The 19,166-nt window shown below is 35.9% G+C and overlaps 1 protein-coding gene across 1 annotated transcript in view; it reads left to right on the top strand.

The window, feature by feature from the left end:
- The window catches only part of crc (bZIP transcription factor crc), a 30,812-nt gene extending 16,393 nt beyond the window's left edge, over nucleotides 1-14,419 (top strand). Inside the window, exon 5 of the mRNA XM_077440469.1 lies at nucleotides 12,611-14,419. Coding sequence (XP_077296595.1) covers nucleotides 12,611-13,455 — 845 coding nt within the window. The 3' untranslated portion in view covers nucleotides 13,456-14,419. The remainder of the gene's footprint in view (nucleotides 1-12,610) is intronic.
- The last annotated feature ends 4,747 nt before the right edge of the window (nucleotides 14,420-19,166 follow it).

Below are 19,166 nucleotides of genomic sequence, written 5' to 3'. Positions count from 1 at the left end.
GGTCCATAAGGGCGCAGACACAGACGCACGTAGCACGTATTTTTCTTAGATGGTTTTGCATATGTAAAAAGAAATGCTAGTATGTACTATTACCCAAGTTTAAATCCTTGTATTGATATAAATTTGACAATGATCAATAACGTTGATTCCCATATTTGAAGAAATGTAGAAGAAACTTGTCGAAAAAAAAACCCATGCAGCTTTTTCACAACGGAAGTCCAAGAACGTGCCCGTGCCGTTCCATTCAGTGTGTTCTTCCCCTAAAAATACTGGAGATCGCGCCGTCATTCGTGGGGTTGGAATGAAAATTGAAAAATATTCACTTATATACCGGGAGTACATAAGAACGTTGGAGATCGCACCGAGATCATTTATACGCGGGAGACTGGACGAACAATCGGGGATAGAATGAGGGGGTGGTGCGAATTGATCGCAAGGGCTGTATGTTCAAATCGCGAACGACAATAGTCTCGAGTGTGGTTCATATACCAACTCCTTTCCAAAACCACCGTTGAAATATCAACTGACACAACACTAGCATTAACATAATTGTTCAACTGAACCACTTAGTATACATTTTTAAGGACGTACCTACTAGTGGCGGCTCGTCCATATGAGCTGGGGGGGAGGGGGTTGCAGCCCTCCCACTATAGTGTATATGCATGCTATTTTTCCATTCATATGGGCTGCGTATCTGCAGCCCTCCCAGTATAGCACAATTGAATACCGGAAATAAAAAAGAACCAAACTGCTAAAAAATCGGTTTTATGCCAGAAATGGGTTCTATATGCCAACGGCAATGTTTTAAAATATGGTCCAAGTCCCCTAAATCGTTTTTTAATGAGTATATCAAAAGCAAATATGTGCAATGCTTGTACAATTGTTGACTTTTTATTTACGGTATTCATATACATATGCATGCTATTTTTGTCGTCCATATGGGCTACGGCCTGCAGCCCTCTCAGTATGTGACATGCATGCTATTTTTGTTTGCTTTTTGTCACTGGTGTGGTCAACGAGCTACTTCAGCCCGATTCATCTCTGCAGCCCCTCCACTGTCCATTCCCACGAGCCGCCACTGGTACAAACTCAGTCACTTACAAACAAAGCAAGCAACTGACGAATGCGATAGAACTAGGGACATACGTATATGAGTGTTGTTTGAATTTTGTCCGTTTTTCGAACCGAATATATAGATTTCTTAGACACAGTGTAGAATGTCGAGGCTATATGTATTATCTGTATTTTATATAATGCGAAAGAAGTTGCCCTGATTATCGTCACGCTGAGAGCGCAAAACGACTTGTTTATTGTATTATATGTATATGTACATATATATATATATATATATATATATATATATATATATATATATATATATATATATATATATATATATATATATATATATATATTCTTTAACAGTATTATAATTTTTATATTTATGTGTAAAATATGTTAAATAAGCGCTGCGTTGAAGTAATCGTCGGTTTTATGTTTAATTATTTATATATAAATATATATATAAATATATATATATATATATATATATATATATATATATATATATATATATATATATATATATATATATTTATACAATTTGTAGACCTTCAAATTGTAGACTTGGAACGTTTCGTAAAAACAATAGATACATATATTCAGTGTGCTCATTGTTTCGCTGATAAGATGGACTGCTCTCCAACTAATGAATAATATAATGTGTATTTAATTTAAAATAAATGGTTGTTGTTATAGTTGAATAATGTCTTGGTTGCGTTTTATCGTTTTAGGAAAAATAATTTTTATTTTTATGAAATTTTGATACACTTATGACAGTATGAAATTATATATTTTTTTGTAACATATATTCCTGTCAAGGTTGGGTACATTTTGACAAGCTGACGAGCTCGGCGATAATTTGAACGATACTGCAAAATTAAATGAAAAAATATTGCGTTGATTTCTTGTGATTGGCTCCAATAGTCGTTCACTTCATTTAGAATGGTTGATTGGTTGCTGCGATGATTTTGTTCTATACGAAAATATATTTTGTGCGTGGTTTGGATTTTAAAAGCAGTTTTCGGTTGTATCCAAGCTTGTTCGTTAGAAAATTGAGAAAAACTCATGCTTCATCTTACTAAGTAAAGTGTCTTTTGAAACTTTACTTGTGGAATGATTTGAATCTTTTTTTTTTTTGCAAAATAGCAGGTTGGATCCAATGGTCGTTCAAATCCTTTTTAAAACAAACTAAAAAGTGCAAATTTCGATCAAAACTTCTTGATTTTCGGCTTCAAAATTAAGTAAATTCAAATAATTTTAGCAATCGTATGTTTGTATGGAGTATTTTCCTTTTCCTTTATTCTTTTTTTGTCTTATCTTCATAATTTCATGCAATGATTCATCTCGCATGTTGTATGCATCACAAATGTATGTACATAAATATAATACATTGTACTTTAACTGAAATTAAAATGAGGAAATGTTTGACATTTGACGCGTAATAAGCGCATTTATACAATGGAATTAAAAAAATAAAATCACTGTCTACTCGCTTTACAAATAAAAAAATCAGACATTATCTATTTCGGTCAAATACATATTACACGTATGTTTATCTTTGTCTAATTCGATAATACACATTCGAAACGTCAAAGTCCCGTGTTCTTTATCCTGAGATTAATCATACTAATTTCAATACAGTACCGATCATAAAAATGACATTTTTTTCTATGTATCTTTCGATAATTTCTTCTTTTTCATGTTGATTTATATTCGATAGGCTTGTGTCAAGTGCTTCTTCTTATCTGCATATTATCTGCCATGCTGATTTCTTAGAACAAGGCTAATTTCCATTGATATTACGTTACCTTATTGAAATTCATCTAACTTAATTGATGCGACAGGTCAAACAAAATCGACGTACCCTCATTCTCTCGCAAATTCTGTAAGGCCGAATTTTTTAATTGTTGCTAGCATACGTCTGCTTGCGGTTTGTAATTAATATCCATATACCTACATTGTATAGGGCGAAATCACACAGCGGCGCATGTGGAACGTGGGTAGTTTTAAAAAAAATGTGACGTTCATGGCATTTGGTGGAACGTGTCGTTTCAAAACGACACTTTCGACCTATTTCGTTGAAATTGTATGGTAGTATTTATCCTTGCTTGACAGTGACCTATACCAAAACAACCCTTTGGACCATTTTCGGCTTATCCTTGCTTGACAGTGATCGATAATGGTGTATCCCAAATATGGTCCCAAAGGGTCATTTTGGTATAGATCACTGTCAAGCAAGGTTTTGAAACGACGCGTTCCACCGCGTGCCATACATGCGTGCCATGATCGTCACATTTTTTCTATATGTTTAAAACTATCTAAAAAAAACCCACGTGCCACATGCACCGCTGTGTGATTTCGCCCATAATGTGTTCGGATATGTATGCCGCTATGCACACATGTACCAATATTAGACCATCTTGGGGAGTGGCGTGATGATCCACATACCGATACATATATTATGTGACCGGTGGGTGGTACGGGGTGGGGTGGGAGGAGTGGGTGGTGGGGGAAGGCGATCACGCGTCGAACGAGAGGCGCTTACGCCAGTCTCTCCTCGACGCCCGCTAAGAAAAGTTATCGGCTACACTTGCTCCAAAAGTGTTTACGTTTCCATCTGTCCAGCTGCTTTGTTCTGAACATCTGTGGTAGCGGCACGTGGCTCTGTTCTCGTCAACTTCGTGACAATTTCTTCGATATCCAACTTCGTGACCATTTCGGCTGAAAGCAGCTTCTGTCTCCACAGAGCTAACAGTAGCTCGAACAAGCCGGCTTCTTCTGGGTCGCTTGCCTTATGTGTCCTGGTTGCCGATCACATGCGCCAACCAGGCGTCGCCACTAGAATGAAGTTCGTCTACAGCTGCAAGTGGAATCGGGAAATAATCATCAACTCACAGAAACTTGTCAAAAGACGCTGAGTTGAAACTCGTGAGATCCTCTGGGGGAGAGGGAAAGGAATACAGACTAAAAAAAGAAAAAAAAAGTTAAAAGAAAAGAACAGATTTTTTTTTGAAAGCACAGAAACTTTTGCTTGTAAAAATAATATACCTATAATAGTTAGTGTATGTGATATTTGAAAAGATTTTTTTTTTATATATATATATATCATTATTGATATACTCGAGGAGAGTTTTTTTTTATTATTATTAAAGTTTAATTAAATTAAAGTTACCTGAAAGTGATACTTTTAGTCATTTCGATTCTGTGATTGTGCCATATTTAAAAGAAAAAGTAAACAAAATTATTTTAGTCATATTTTAAGTCTTGGATCTCAAAAGAAAACAAACAAAGAAAAAGAAAATAAGTCTCTCCCCCCCACCCCCCGCCACCTTCACTCTTCGTACCATTTTGGAGGGAAATTTTCGGATAGGTGCAAGCAATGGCGTCCCCAGTCTATGGTATGTTTAGATATGTTTTTGAAGATATAAGCGCCTCTAGCGTCGAAATTATACACTTTTTTTTAGGTGAATGTGTAAATAAAAAGATGGAAATTCAAATGGGTCATGAAAGTATGTGCACTGATTGGTCGAATTATTTTATTAGATTTTTTTAAATGGAAAATTCCTTATTTTTGTTTTGACGTATGTGTGAACACTCCCATACAAGTCCATACGATAATATTCGTCGATAGGTGACCTCTGTTGCAGGTAGAGGTATATATGTGGTTTGATAGAAAGTGGACTTTCATGTTTATTCGTGATTACAAATCAAACTAAAATAGACTAATTGATTATGTTTTCGTGTCCCAAATCAAACCAAACACTTTCGATTTCAACTCGGCATTGATGTTACCTATGCATGTATGCAATGTTGTTACTTTCGTTTTATGACTTGTTACGTACGGGTAATGTTTACATGCAGCTAATTACACGCGTATGTGTTATTAGCAGGATATTACTTTGTATGTATTTATTTCTTATCGATTCTGCATTCTGATGCTATTCAAATACGCACAACATTACAATAGGACTATGAGCTCTTGTCCTTATATAAGCAAACCACTTATAAGTAGAGAAGATGAGGACTGATAATACATTTTACTTAGCATTTAAAATCTTTGAGTTTGACCTGGAACGTTTTTCCTTTCCTTTCCTGGAACCTTTTCTGCTCTCATACTTTAAATAGACCTCATTTAAAAACAAAACTTTACCCAATAGCGCAGTCTGATCCCACATCTGCCTCTAAATGCATGTTTATGCCCACTTTTTATTTTATAATCACGTTCCTGATATGATTCGTGGAGTAGATGTCTGAAAAAGTTCTATCTCACTCTAAGTTTTGGGTCCCTATACATATGTATACTAGTCTAAGACCAATCTCCACAAAGCTCACTTCTAATATACATATGTTAGCTTAGATTGCACTGTACAAATATTGCCTGCACTCGAAACTTGTTACACGTGCTACAGTAGTCTTAAGTGTGCAATCAATTGATATTATTAAACTTATCGACAACATGTATACCTCACTTCACTCGCTAAGTGCCAATTGATTAAATTGATCAGGGACATGTTTGAATTCTTATTTTTATCTTTTATAGCGAGAATTGAAGGTTAACGGTTCGATTCCAAAGATTTGTTTAAATTTTCTCGATAGTTCTGGGTGTTGTTGTAGCTGCCGGTACGATTTGGATGTTATTCAAAATCCAAATAGACCTTTTATCTGACAGTTGTTGAGATGGTTCCATATAAATTTGGCAGCATCTAGCATTCTTCTTATCCGCAAATGTGTTATCGCTTCCAGAAAGTAATGGGAAACAATTGGAGTTTGACTCTCCTTGGTTGCTTCAATGTTACAAGTTAGTCAAAAAGTGAAGATGCTTCTTTCCTCTAAAACTTAAATAAAAAAAGAACAATTTGTATATCTTCTTACAATACTTCTTCTTACCAACAGTTATCATCTTTGTAAAACTTTTACATAGTAAGTTAAGTCAATTCTTCTATAAAACGGTAGATAGGTTCAATAAAAATGTGAGAAATGGCTAAAGAAGATCATAGAGTGTACTTTCTAAAACATTCGAGTGCACAAATGTTGAATAAAAACCTTTGAAAATGAAGCATACCATTTTTGAACTCGAATCGTACTAGCTAAAAGTAAATTCTTTTTAATATACCGATTTCAAATGCATTTGAAAGCTGCTCCAGAGATACCTTATCAGGGCTATACGTAAATCAAATAGCATAAAAACGCCAAAAAAGCGTTTTTATGCTGTTTCATTTCAAACCAAACGCTCATACTCTGAAGTCAACCTCTCACATTCGAAACCTGATCTTCTTCACTGGATTTAGATGTTTTATATCAACAATGGAGTAACATACGCCATGTTACGCCAGACGCAATCGAATAATTAAGTATCTGAATGCAAGTAATCTACGCTTCATTTTATCGAGTGCATGTTTTCGACGTACACAATATGTTCCATACATTGTTGCTGTCGTATTGAGGCCATGCATAGGGTGTCTCACTAGTCATTACGAATTTATATCAGGTACCTTTTTGGTACTTGTGGCTCTCGATTGGACCGCACACTTCAATTGATCACAATTTTGATAAATATTTAACGTCCGTGGCGACCGATTTTACTCCACGTACGACTTCCAATGTCATTCATCAGATATTCGACGACATTCCAGACGGTCGTCTGCTCAGTTGGGTTCAGTTTCTTCTTATGCTATTTTTTGTTTTTGTTTGTTATTTTTGTACACAAAAGTAGTATTGACCCAAATCGTCTGAGGACGTGTCGGTTTCTTGAAACTTTCAACTCTTGTGTTGTATTTTCAACTTTCCTATACATATGCATATCCACAGGCTATTAATTATCTATGTATTTAAACGATTGTTGTCAAGTCATGGTAATTTTGTGTGCGTTTTGATTTTACCGTTGCATTTAATGATGTTTGATCTCAGCTTGAGAAATTTGTAACCATTCGTTTCAATGCATTTCAGAACTCCGTGACCAATCGTAAAGAAAATCAATAATTTGCTCAACATCCGTTCAATCTTTACTTGCTTATTCTCGACATCATGAGCTTTTTTTTCGTAAATCGTTTGGTTTGTACTTGAGAGGTACACATAAACAGAACTTCTTCTTGGAAAACTTCCCAGTCTATCTACCCAGTATCTAATTTGCCGTTCTTCCTTATTTTTACATACCTCCTTTACGTTTCACTTACGATTACAATTCAGGAAAAAATTTGCCTCTTATCCGATCGTTTTCATACTTTGTCATATTGCTCATTTTGATCATCAATATAAGTAAATGGATCCTCCGCCATTACGATGGTGCAAAAATATCGTGTAAGACGCGTTTGAAATTTGAATTGAAGTGCCTGACGTCTATCCAGTTTTTAGTTTTAAACATAGATGGCGGTAGTAAAATAAAATTATTGGTATTTTTATTCAAGATAATAATTTTATATACAAATTATAGAAGAGGTATGTTTTTATAAAACTTTTTTTTACATGGTATTTACATACCTGTACTTCAGTACAAAATGAGTTGCATCTTCAAATACCCAATATCATACCTAAAACTTAAATTTTTAAAATCTCTCCTCGAATCTTCTTATTTTCTTCTTGGACAATTTCCATGCACTTTCCAAGTTTATTTACCCAGTATCTAGGCTGCTTTCTGTACTTATTTCTACATCCCTCTTGTCTCACCAAGATGAATTCTTCTGTCTGCCTTCTTTCTCACCCATATCTTCTACTTTCGACCTCTTTCCTTCATTCGAAGCATGCTTTCCGTGTACATACGTACATACATATGTTTGTACGAAACATCTTTTTTTAGTTGAGAGTTTATCGTCAGCGTTGACATTCGTATCAAAGTTCAATGCGCTCGCGAACGGTCTTGTGTATGCAAAATCATCGGTAAAATTTCCATTACAAATTATTGACAGCGATTTGCACGTTTAGAATTGTGCCAAGTCTGCGAGTTACACGCCTATTATGCATTTTAGTGGCATATTGCGATCTTTGATCGATCGTGACAGACTGTATGATATTTTTTTTTGATTTTTAAATGCTTTTTATTATTACGAAATTATGTTCACAATACATCTTATATCTACTTTAATAGCTACTGATCTACTGATCATTTTCTATTTTACAATTTAATTTAATTTGGTTAGTATTATATTATTCTAATGTTAATCTAGAGCATAATAGGAAAAATAGGTCAAAAACTTATTTACAATCCTTATAAATGCTCATAATACATCTAATACATAATATTAATTAAAGACTCACTAAAGTCGATGACCTAAAGCAGATTGTGTTTAGGTAATCTGTGTTTATACCTGAAGGGTATAGACATTTTGTTGTAATCACCGAGACTCTTCACAAGTGTGTTAATATGGTTATTAGTGATTCTGTCATAGAATCTACTGGTTAGTTTGTTAGTAATGTCTGTAACAAACGGAATATTATATATGGCATGCAGTTTTTTCAGGTTAGTATATATGGGTGTATTATAAATTATTTTTAGGGATTTATTTTGTATTACTTGGAGCTTGGAAAGGTTAGTATTCGAGGCGTTATTCCATACAGGTGAAGCATAGGTTAATAATGGTAATATGAGCGCGCGATATAATTTTATTTTATTTAGCGTTGATAAAGAACTATGGCGATTAAATATTGGATATATTGAGGATATACCCCGCATCGCCTTGCATTTCGCTGCCTCAATGTGAGGCGCCCATCTCATTCTTTTATCAAACGTTACTCCTAAATATTTTATTACTGACTGCCATTTCAGACTTTCTCCAGAGGGGATTTTCAGATCTGAACTTGGCTTATGCTCTCTAACACTAAAGAATATGGCGTCTGTTTTGGTTTGATTAATTTGAATTTTCCACTTAGTGAAGTGTTCAGTCATTGTTTTAATTGCAAATTCAAGATTTTTAAGAATAGTGTCTGGTTTTTTGCTACTTGTGAAGCAAGCTGTATCATCTGCATATAGGGACTGTATGTAATGATATGATATAAATGTAGGTGTTTTGTTGATGTAGCCGTGTCTCAACTACGCAATTGTTGCGAATACGCAAAAAAATGGTTTCCTTCGCATAAATTCCACACATACGTGTGTGATCGATTGAAAGAGTCCTGTTTTAATTTATTTATTGTATGGACGCGTGTCAGAGTTAGAGGTCAGTTTATAAAACGTCACGGCCGGTCCATACGTGTATAAACAGACTACGACTTTTCACGTTATTAATTACTGTTAACAAAACACGATTTCATGCCATGCTTTTAATGGTAAAATTATTTATTATAACTGTTATTTGAATGTTTAAACGTATTAGATTAAAGTTAATTTAATTTTAATTCGTGTTAAAGTTTATATTTTTGAACGTGAATTATCATATAATGAAAATTTCATATTATATTGAATGCATAGATTTATGAAACGTTATTATCGTATTAAATGCTTTTTTATTATTAATATTTTCTGTATAAATTTAACACGTGTGGTAATGCAATACTGGCCTCTTATCGAAAGTACACGATTTCTCGGAAATGCATTTTTTTCGCAACGACTCCATTATGCAATGTGGTATAAATATGAATATGTATACGTGCATTAGTTGAGTACATACATTTGCATAACTCGTGTGTCAACTTTGTTAAGGGTGGCCGCATTTTTATACACTTTATTTTTCTGACAAATGCACTTTTATTAACGAGCCCCTCACCTGTCTTTTATGACATGGAAAACGTATAGATTCAAAAATCAATTGATTTGCTTCGCCATTTTGATTGTTAGTATGCTTAGTGTTCTGTTGGGAAAATGAATTTGTAGTAAAACTATTGACGTAACAATTTCTTAAAAAATCTGTCGACTTTAGGGGCAATTTTTTGGTCCTTTTGCGGCGACGAACTAATTGTCTTCCTACTGATAAGCCATTTTGTTCACTTAACGATACTTGGTTCACAATATACATAGGATACTATCATTCAAAGAATCGCTATTATTATATGTATACTTGAAAGTTTTGTTAATGTGGTTCCAAATTGCATTTGATTAAAGATTCTCACAAATCAATCTCGTTAAAAATTTCTACTTTAGCTTGGTTGTAGCGTTGATTGCTACGAAATATTTCGTAACTAGCAATTTTATCGGCTGATAAATCGCTCTGTGTTTATACAATTAAACTAACCTGTTTTGGAAGTTATTATATACATACAACTAGTGGTGCTACCCGGCTTCGCTCGGTTAATGGAAATGAAATGAAAACCATGAAAAAAAAATCTGTGTTTAAAAAATGTTTTTTATTATTAAATTTATTTGAATTGAAAAAAGATAATTTTTTTTAATGAACAACCAATCATAAACGTCTGACCAATCCAGCCAATCAGAAATGACTTTGACGACAGCCAATTAGAAACGAATTACAGACGCCGTTTCGGTTTTATATGTAAGATTACTCCTGCTTCAAATTAGTTTTTAAATTAATGAAACAATACTTTAAATGATATTGAAGCCATTTAGTTTTCCAATGATTTATTTTATTCGAATGGTTGACATAAACTCATACGCGGCACGTGTTTTTTTTTTTTTAGATAGTTTTGCATATGCAAAAAAACGCTGGCATGCTTAGTCTGTGGCGTCGCGATCTTCCCAAATATTGACATATTTGTAGATACTTTAAATTCCCATATTTCTAGAAATGTAGGGAAAACTATTGAAATAATAAAAGGTCGTACGTATTAAAAATGACCTGAAGAAACGCCTTTGCCAGCTGAAAACCACGAGCACGTGCATGCCGTACGATTCAGTGTGTGTTCGATTTACTTTTGATTCAGTGTGTTTACTTCAGTTCATTTGTTGGATCCTATATTTGATATATTGCTTTTTGTAGGAATTTGGAATAATTAATTGCTCTTCGGTAGTTTGCTATTATAAATTTTTGATTGCGAATGAATTTAGAAGCGTCGTTTTTTCACTAGGAAATGTATTGTTGCGGTTTTCCTTTGCCTTTAATACAAGCGATGTTCTAAGTATTTATATAGATTATAGAATATTGAATTGTGTCATTTATTTTTATTTAATTACACTTTTAAATAATCTATCTCGTTATAAGTGGGTTATCACAACAAAACGATAGACGTTCGAGTCGTTGATCTCAATATTTCTGCGAATCTCATGTCCTCGTTTTCCAAGTCGCAGTTTTGTGCGCAGAAGAAGATAGATTACGTTTTGATTTCTATCGACCGTTGTGTAATTTTCAATTACGAAATTAGGACCGACTGAAGGAGTCTTCGTCACGTTTCTATGCATTTTTTTTATTATAAATTTTCTACTTTCTCTCTGATGGATTCACGTTTTCCCTGATTGATTTTGAACACCTTTTAAGTGCGATCTCTCCATAATCAGTGACTGCTTGTGGTGTCTCGCTTCAAAGAGTTTTCAAGGTTGGTTCGAGTTGCGTAATTTGGGTTTCCCTTCGCCCGTTTCGGTCTTTCCGGCCAGAACTTGTTTTGTTTGTCCCTTTATGATATAGTTTCGAACGTGTCATTGAGATTTCGCTCATGACATTATCTAACGACTTAAATTTTATTACAAAACAAACATTCAAATGAATAATCGAATCTAATGAATACTGCGTTGATGAGATTCCTATCCGAGAGTTATGTATTAAATCCCGTCAAACTTGATGTATATTTTTTAAATATATACCAGAAAGGCCTAACAGGTAACCCCAATGCGCCTTCCTGGAGAGAAACATTGTACATTTGAAACAAGCATTATTAGTATTATACAAAGTAAATATTTGAAGAAATGTAGGAGAAACTTGTCGATATAATAAGATCGTGCGAATTAACAATGGCATGAAGATACGCCCATCTCAGCTGGAAACCAAAAGCGCGTCCATGCCGTATTGTTATAAATTTTTTAATACTATTTTGACTAAACTGAACATTCCTGAAATTTATTCATGCAATTGTTTGTATTTGCATTCTACTTGGGTTAGAGTTCCGAAGTCTCCACCGAGAGAGCTTCCGAGTTTGTCAATTGCTCTCATTGTGTTATTTTTGTATTATACACGCCTTCTTAGCCTGTTTAAGTGTAACCTTTCGACTCGAAACTTTTTAATAGCAGTGGGTGTTTTTATCTAGGGGAGGATCTGTTCATTTCCAAATCAATCCCTGATCATTTATATGACCATAAAGTATTGGTTTTCGTTTGATTTCATATGCTGCTGTTTATTATAAAGTATCGGCATACATACAATAAAATACAAGTTTTAAATACGATTAGAATAGAAGTGTGATTATAATTAAGTGAGAGTTGAAGTACACATCTGAGCATTAGAATAGCATTGAATGAGACCTTGTATAGTGTAATACATATAATAAAATATCAGAATTAAAAAAATACAAGTATGCATATGAATAAATTACACTTGCTAATTATCACTGCCCGTAGCGTAGCGCCTTTTCATAATATAATAAATAAAAAAAAATGTATTTCCTATTTTTAATTAGTAATTGTTTCAAATGTAATGAGCTTGTTTTTAATTATATTTCATTTTGATTATTTCAGAACGTTTCCCCGAATGGCTCGAAGAGAAAATCGACCTGCCGATATTCGAAGAATTCTCACCCGAGGATCCTGCGAATGCCGTACCTATCCTGCTCGATTACGCCCCGTCGTGCGTTCAGACCATCGCCAAGCAACCGGAAATCGTAATACAACCTCCAGTTTATCATTTGACACCGCCCCAAAGCCCACCGGAACTGCTCTGCCAACAGGAGAGTCCATTCTCGCCGATATGGCAGACGTGTCCCGCTCCCGTCACGGAATCCTCGGACATTTACCAAGACTTGTATGTCGTGGATGAGATCGTCCAAAACGCCGTGCAGAACATCGCTTGGCAAGAACCTCCGAACAATGTCCAACTGGAGGAGATGAAATCCGTCAGCTATCCCTCATCCACCGAATACACCTTCGAATCGCCTCCGAGTACGGAACTACCAGCTGATTTCCAAGCACAGTACAATGTCGTGTACAGTGACGGTCCGTCTCCATCCTCTTTCTCGCCCAGCTCTCCCAGTTCCTCGTCCTGCAGCAACTACGGCAGTTCAGAGAACGATGAGGATTGGGTGTCGACTCCCGAGAAGAGTAAACGATCTAAGGGCGGCGCTCGAGCCAAACCCTACTCTCGCTCGTCGGATGATAAGAAATCTCGCAAAAAGGAGCAGAACAAAAATGCAGCTACACGATACAGGCAAAAGAAAAAGGCCGAAATTGAAATCTTGATGGGCGAGGAGAAAGAGCTGCAGGCAGTTAACGACGATCTCACCACGCAAGTCACCGACGTTATACGTCAAGTTGCTTTCTTGAAAAAGGTGTTGCGAGAAGTCTTCACAGCTAAGGGGTTGTTGTAATGAATTAGATCGCTTCTGGTTTTATTTTTTGTTATTGCTTCAAAGCACAATTTTATCAAATTTATATATATATATGTATTTTTTTTAAATATGTACTGTGTATTATTGTATCAGTGACAAAGGTAAAGATTATGTATTTTTAATTATATGTACAATTATTTTACGCAATGAAAACTATTTTTAATTCGTAATTTTAAGATGACATACACATATTGGTGTATTATTTTATAGGTACACTTAGTTCAATTCGTAGATTTTTTTTTTTAATAATTGAATAATTCATCTTCATCAATTAATTAATCAATCACTTAATGTAGATTTATATTAGTTCTGTAACAATTTTGTAATGCATTCATTCTAAAAAACTGTTTTGAAAGCAAACTGAATGTAATTCAGTTTCTTAAAATAGATCTCAAATTTTCGTTTTGGTTTCAAGTCTCATATTCCTTTTGTGGAGAGCTATCTACTTAAGTTTTTCTCATAAGAAGATATATAAATATTTAGGTTTTTGCATTTAGGATAATATATATTTTTTATCATTATTACTGAAGAATTTTGTTTATTCCCCGGTAAGGATAATTTTAATTTTTAAGTATATGTATATTCCTTTTAATGTCATCGTAACCCAAGTTGTCATTAGTAAATTACATAGTAATTTGCCATATCTATTAAAAGCATCGTCTTCTCTCTTTGTTACTAACATCTTATTGAAACAGTAGTTGTCTCAATGTTTTCATCATTATCATCATCATCTTTCACAATATTCATTCATTACACGTACACATCTTTTGCCTTTCAATTATTCAATCAAAAATCAAACATCACATACAAATTTGTAATGTATCTTGTAATTTCACTGAAATGTTTGTAATATTATCATTATTAGACAGGTTATTTTGTTTATAAAATGGTTTATATTTAATTTTATTATTCAAAAATAAATGAATACATTGAAAGACACTTAATGATATTTCATTTATGATACTGATATTGATATACCCTGATAAAGTAGCGGTGAGGGGTCTATAAGAGGTCACATGTTGTGGTAATCATACAAATAAATTGTGTGCAATTTGTTGAGACTATTTCGTAATATAATTCGGTAGAGTGATAATATAACTTTGGATAATTATGCTATACATATGCGATTGCTTATTTTGTGTATCCATTTTGGCGAATATTTTTAGCGTTACGGATTCCATTTATCGGTCCAACGAACCAGGAAAATCGGGTGGCACACATTTGCAACATGGGACCCCCTTGGAATACCCTTACTTGTCACTTAATACGCGAATGTCACTCGTGTCAAATGAACTCTGTGCCGAACATAATTGTTTTTTCCTCGGCTTAGCTCGCAAAATCTTTAGGGAAAATATTACTTGTAGAGGAGGAGAGATTTCTCCGGATATTCGAAGCTAACCTTCTAGATGTTTGTATCGAATGTTTGAATTGAAACACGAAATTCGATTTAAATTTGTATAAACGTTTATTCGGTTAAATACATAGATATATAATACCATAGATACACTTTCACGCTCTAAACCGGTCACCCTTTTGGACCATGCACAAACAAAGTAGTGCATGGTCCAACTCTCAGTAGCTAGTTAGCTTCTATGTAGGAAAGGTCGTTGCATAGATATTGCGGAGATCTTGTCGTCACTAACTGAGGGTAGCGTGAGGAAGGTGGGGTTTAACTAGCGTGGAAGTGGTGAAAAAAACGACGACCGCTGCGTCGTAGGGAAAAAAACCTTTTTTTTTCCCAACTTCCCCGCTAGTTAAACCCCACGCACCCCTCAGTTAGTGACGACAAGATCTCCGACCAAAATCAGGCCCATCTATGTATTATATATCTATGGTTAAATATCATAAATCCTGCGCATAAAATGTATGGAGGGAATTTGCCGTTTGAATCGGACGCCATTTTTCTTGCATTTACACTTGACGTTTGTTCTAGTGCGATCAATTACGGCCATGTCTAAATAATTTATAATTATAATAAATATAATTGGAGTGATATATTAAATGAAATAATCTATATAAATACGCCTCATATTCAATTTACTTCAAATATATATTTTAACGTTAAAAATAGATAAGTACTATCGTTTTTACTCAATCGCAAATTGGCCGAAAGTCATTTAATTTCCTTTCGGTGATTGCGCCGTCTGTTTTTCCTAATGAAGCGGCTCAAAACTCGTTATTCCGATTTTGTGAAATTCTTTTTCTATATTCGCCAAAGGGAAATTAATTTCTGTTCTGGTATAGTACAATCGCAATAAACTCGCTCTGCCTAGCTCGTAATCCTTAACGGGCAAATCGATTACACAACTGTGACGTTTTAGATAATGTTCACGTTGCGTCACACGGCGGACGCGTGTGACACAGTCGCATATACATATATGTACTACGTAACATTTCTTGGGAAAGCTGTAATGATGAAAATGTGAAGATACAAAATTCAAATGATAATTCTCAATTTTAAATTGTTACTGACTAAAGTTCAACGTGTCGTGACTAGGGATTGCAATTTACCGTCAAATTTCTCCCATTACCGGTATATCGGTTTTTTCCGATAAACGAAAAAATAGTGATTACTAGAGGTCGGAATCTGAAGGGGCTGGAAACGTGCCGCCTATTGTTCAATTGTTGTAAATCCTTTGTAAAAAAGGTTCGGCAAACCTTTAACAATGCATTTACAATCTTTGAACAATAAACAGCCCCTTCAGATTCCGGGCTCTAGTGATTACTTTTCTTAAAAACGTTACCCTACAACAGCGTTTCCCAATCTGTGGTACGCGTACCACTTGGTGGTACGCGAAAAAAAAATCAGTAATGGCGGACATGCAGGAATGAATGATTAACAATCATAAAAAAATTGAAATATTTTTTCTAATATATAATTTCGAAAGAGACTTTGTAAGTTTGTATCTTTGTTTGGGGACTTCGAAAACAAAATTAAATTTCCATGACGACAATTCAATTGGTTGAATACTATATTTTTTTCGATTCAAATTAATTTAATAAAAAAACAGTTGAATATTTACTATTAGATTCGCCATGTTTAAGCTGTTTATATTACACATACTGAGCGAAGCCGGGTAAAACAACTAGTAATTAATAAACATTATCTTAATTAGTCATCGTCGACGTCAATATGTACAGTTGATGATCGAAAATCTGGCAATCGGTACGTTTTCCTCAGATCCGGCATTTTGGAGTGCATTTTTAAATAAATAACTTGAATTTGACACTTGAGAAAAGTTCGATAATAATAATTTAATGTTGCAGATAAAATTGAAAGTACATTTGATTAGAAAATTAGATTTTTGGAATTTATGTATCGAAAATGATCGAACTGAAGTATTTGAAACTTTACATAATTTCTTATCTGAAAACAGGAGTTGTATGTCTCGGGATATACGTGAAAAAATAATTGAGTATTTAATAGAGCTGAAATCGTCTTTTACGCAGTGCTTCCCCAAACCTTAAGAAGCAATTTGATTTCAAACCACTTTTATAATGAACATTTTCGGACAGCTACCAAGGAAAAGGAGAACTTGATTGAGCTTTCAAATTATAGCATACTAGCTGTATTACCCGGCTTCGCTCAGTATTTATAATATAAACCGCTTAAACATGACTAAGCTAATAGTAAACATTTAATTAAAAAAAAAAAAAATTTAAATAAAAATAAAAAAAAATAAATAAATAAAAAAAAATCAAAAAAAAAAATCAAATTTTTTTTTTTGCCTTCTAGGGCTTCGCCCCTCCACGCCCCATGAGCAATTGCCGTTTAGGGCTTCGCCCCCATGATCAGTTGCCTTTTAGGGCTTCGCCCCTCCGCGCCCCCATGATTAAAAGCCGTCTAGGGCTTCGCCCCCCTTAGTTAATGCCTTTTAGGGCTTCGCCCCCCGCGCCCCCAAGATAAATTGCCGTTTAGGGCTTCGCCCCCCTTAGTTAATGCCTTTTAGGGCTTCGCCCCTCCGCGCCCCCATGATTAAATGCCGTCTAAGGCTTCGCCCCCATGATCAGTTGCCTTTTAGGGCTTCGCCCCTCCGCGCCCCCATGATTAATTGCCGTCTAGGGCTTCGCCCCCCTTAGTTAATGCCTATTAGGGCTTCGCCCCTCCGCGCCCCCATGATTAAATGCCGTCAAGGGCTTCGCCCCCATGATCAGTTGCCGTTTAGGGCTTCGCCTCATAAGGCTGCGCCCAATGGGGCTTCGCCTCATAAGGCTGCGCCCCATGGGGCTTCGCCCCATGAGGCTGCGCCCCCCTGCGCCCCCTTCGGGGCCCCATGCGGCTGAGCTCCATAAGGCAGCGCCCCATAAGGCGGCGCCCCATAAGGCTGCGCCCCTAAGGCTGCGCCCCATAAGACAGCGCCCCATAAGGCGGCGCCCCATAAGGCAGCGCCCCATAAGGCGGCGCCCCATGAGGCTGCGCCCCCTTTGGGGCCCAATGAGGCTGCGCCCCATGAGGCTGCGCCCCTTTCGGGGCCCCATGCGGCTAAGCTCCATAAGGCGGCGCCCCATAAGACTGCGCCCCTAAGGCTGCGCCCCATAAGACAGCGCCCCATAAGGCTGCGCCCCATAAGACTGCGCCCCATAAGGTTGCGGCCGATAAGGCTGTGCCCCATAAAGCTGCGCCCCCTTTTGGGCCCCATGAGGCTGTGCCCCCCGGGCCCCCTTCGGGGCCCCACGGGGCTGCGCCCCTGGCGGGGCCCCATGAAGCTGCTCGCCTTGCGCCCCCGCGGGGGTGAATCCATTGAAACGAAAAAAACAAATCGGCGCCCATGGATCGAAAAAATAAAATCGAATCACGTGTTCGATGACGTCACCGATCTACGGACGACGACCAAGGATACTTACATACAAAGTCTCTTTCCAAATTATAGATTAGATAAAAACAGAATTCGAAATAAATAAGACAAAATCATTTTTAAATGGTGGTACAATTTAGCGTTATGTACTACCAAGTGGTACGCGAGTCAAAAAAGGTTGGGAAACGCTGCCCTACAAGATAACGTAAATAATTAAAAATAAATCTCAGGTGAATAATGACAAGTCCATTCGTAATAATTAATAATCATAATTGAAACAACCGTCTGATCGCATTTATTACGACTTGGTTGGTCTGTGTTGCTACTCTTGAGTATGTATCAATGTATTAGATTACTGATGGCGAAATTTAATCGATTTCCCGATAAATCGGTAAACCGGTCATGAAATCCCTAATCGTGACTTGTCGCTTCAATATGTACGTAATCCTTGGTTTTCTGTTTACAATAAATATACAAAGAGTTTTATTTAAAATAAAATTGTATCATGTGTAGGTCTGTTACCGAGAGTTGGCGCGAACAAATGCGTTTGTGTAGTGTCGGTGAATAGGAGTATAGCATTTTGTTACACTTCATTCAATAATAAAAAGACGCTCTGTCCCTTTCGCGCGCTTGAGTACGAGAACGCGCCAACTCTCAGTAACAGATCTGTATGTACATCTAATTTTCAAATGGTTAAGTTATTATAATCTCGGGTCACTAGATGACATACATACATATATCTAAAAAATAGATAGTATAGTCATCATCTATAGCTATTCGCCATCCCTTGCAGAATGAATGCCTTTCTAATACGCTTCCATTTGCTTGGACGTGAAGATGGGCTTATAGATCGGAGTGAAAGACACAGTAAGTAGTTCATATCTCGTACAACCA

The sequence above is a fragment of the Arctopsyche grandis genome, chromosome 11, assembly GCF_051622035.1.
Source record: "Arctopsyche grandis isolate Sample6627 chromosome 11, ASM5162203v2, whole genome shotgun sequence".
In the NCBI taxonomy this organism is placed as follows: domain Eukaryota; kingdom Metazoa; phylum Arthropoda; class Insecta; order Trichoptera; family Hydropsychidae; genus Arctopsyche; species Arctopsyche grandis.
Note: the sequence above shows the minus strand (reverse complement) of the source record. Positions and strands in the feature narration are given on the sequence as shown.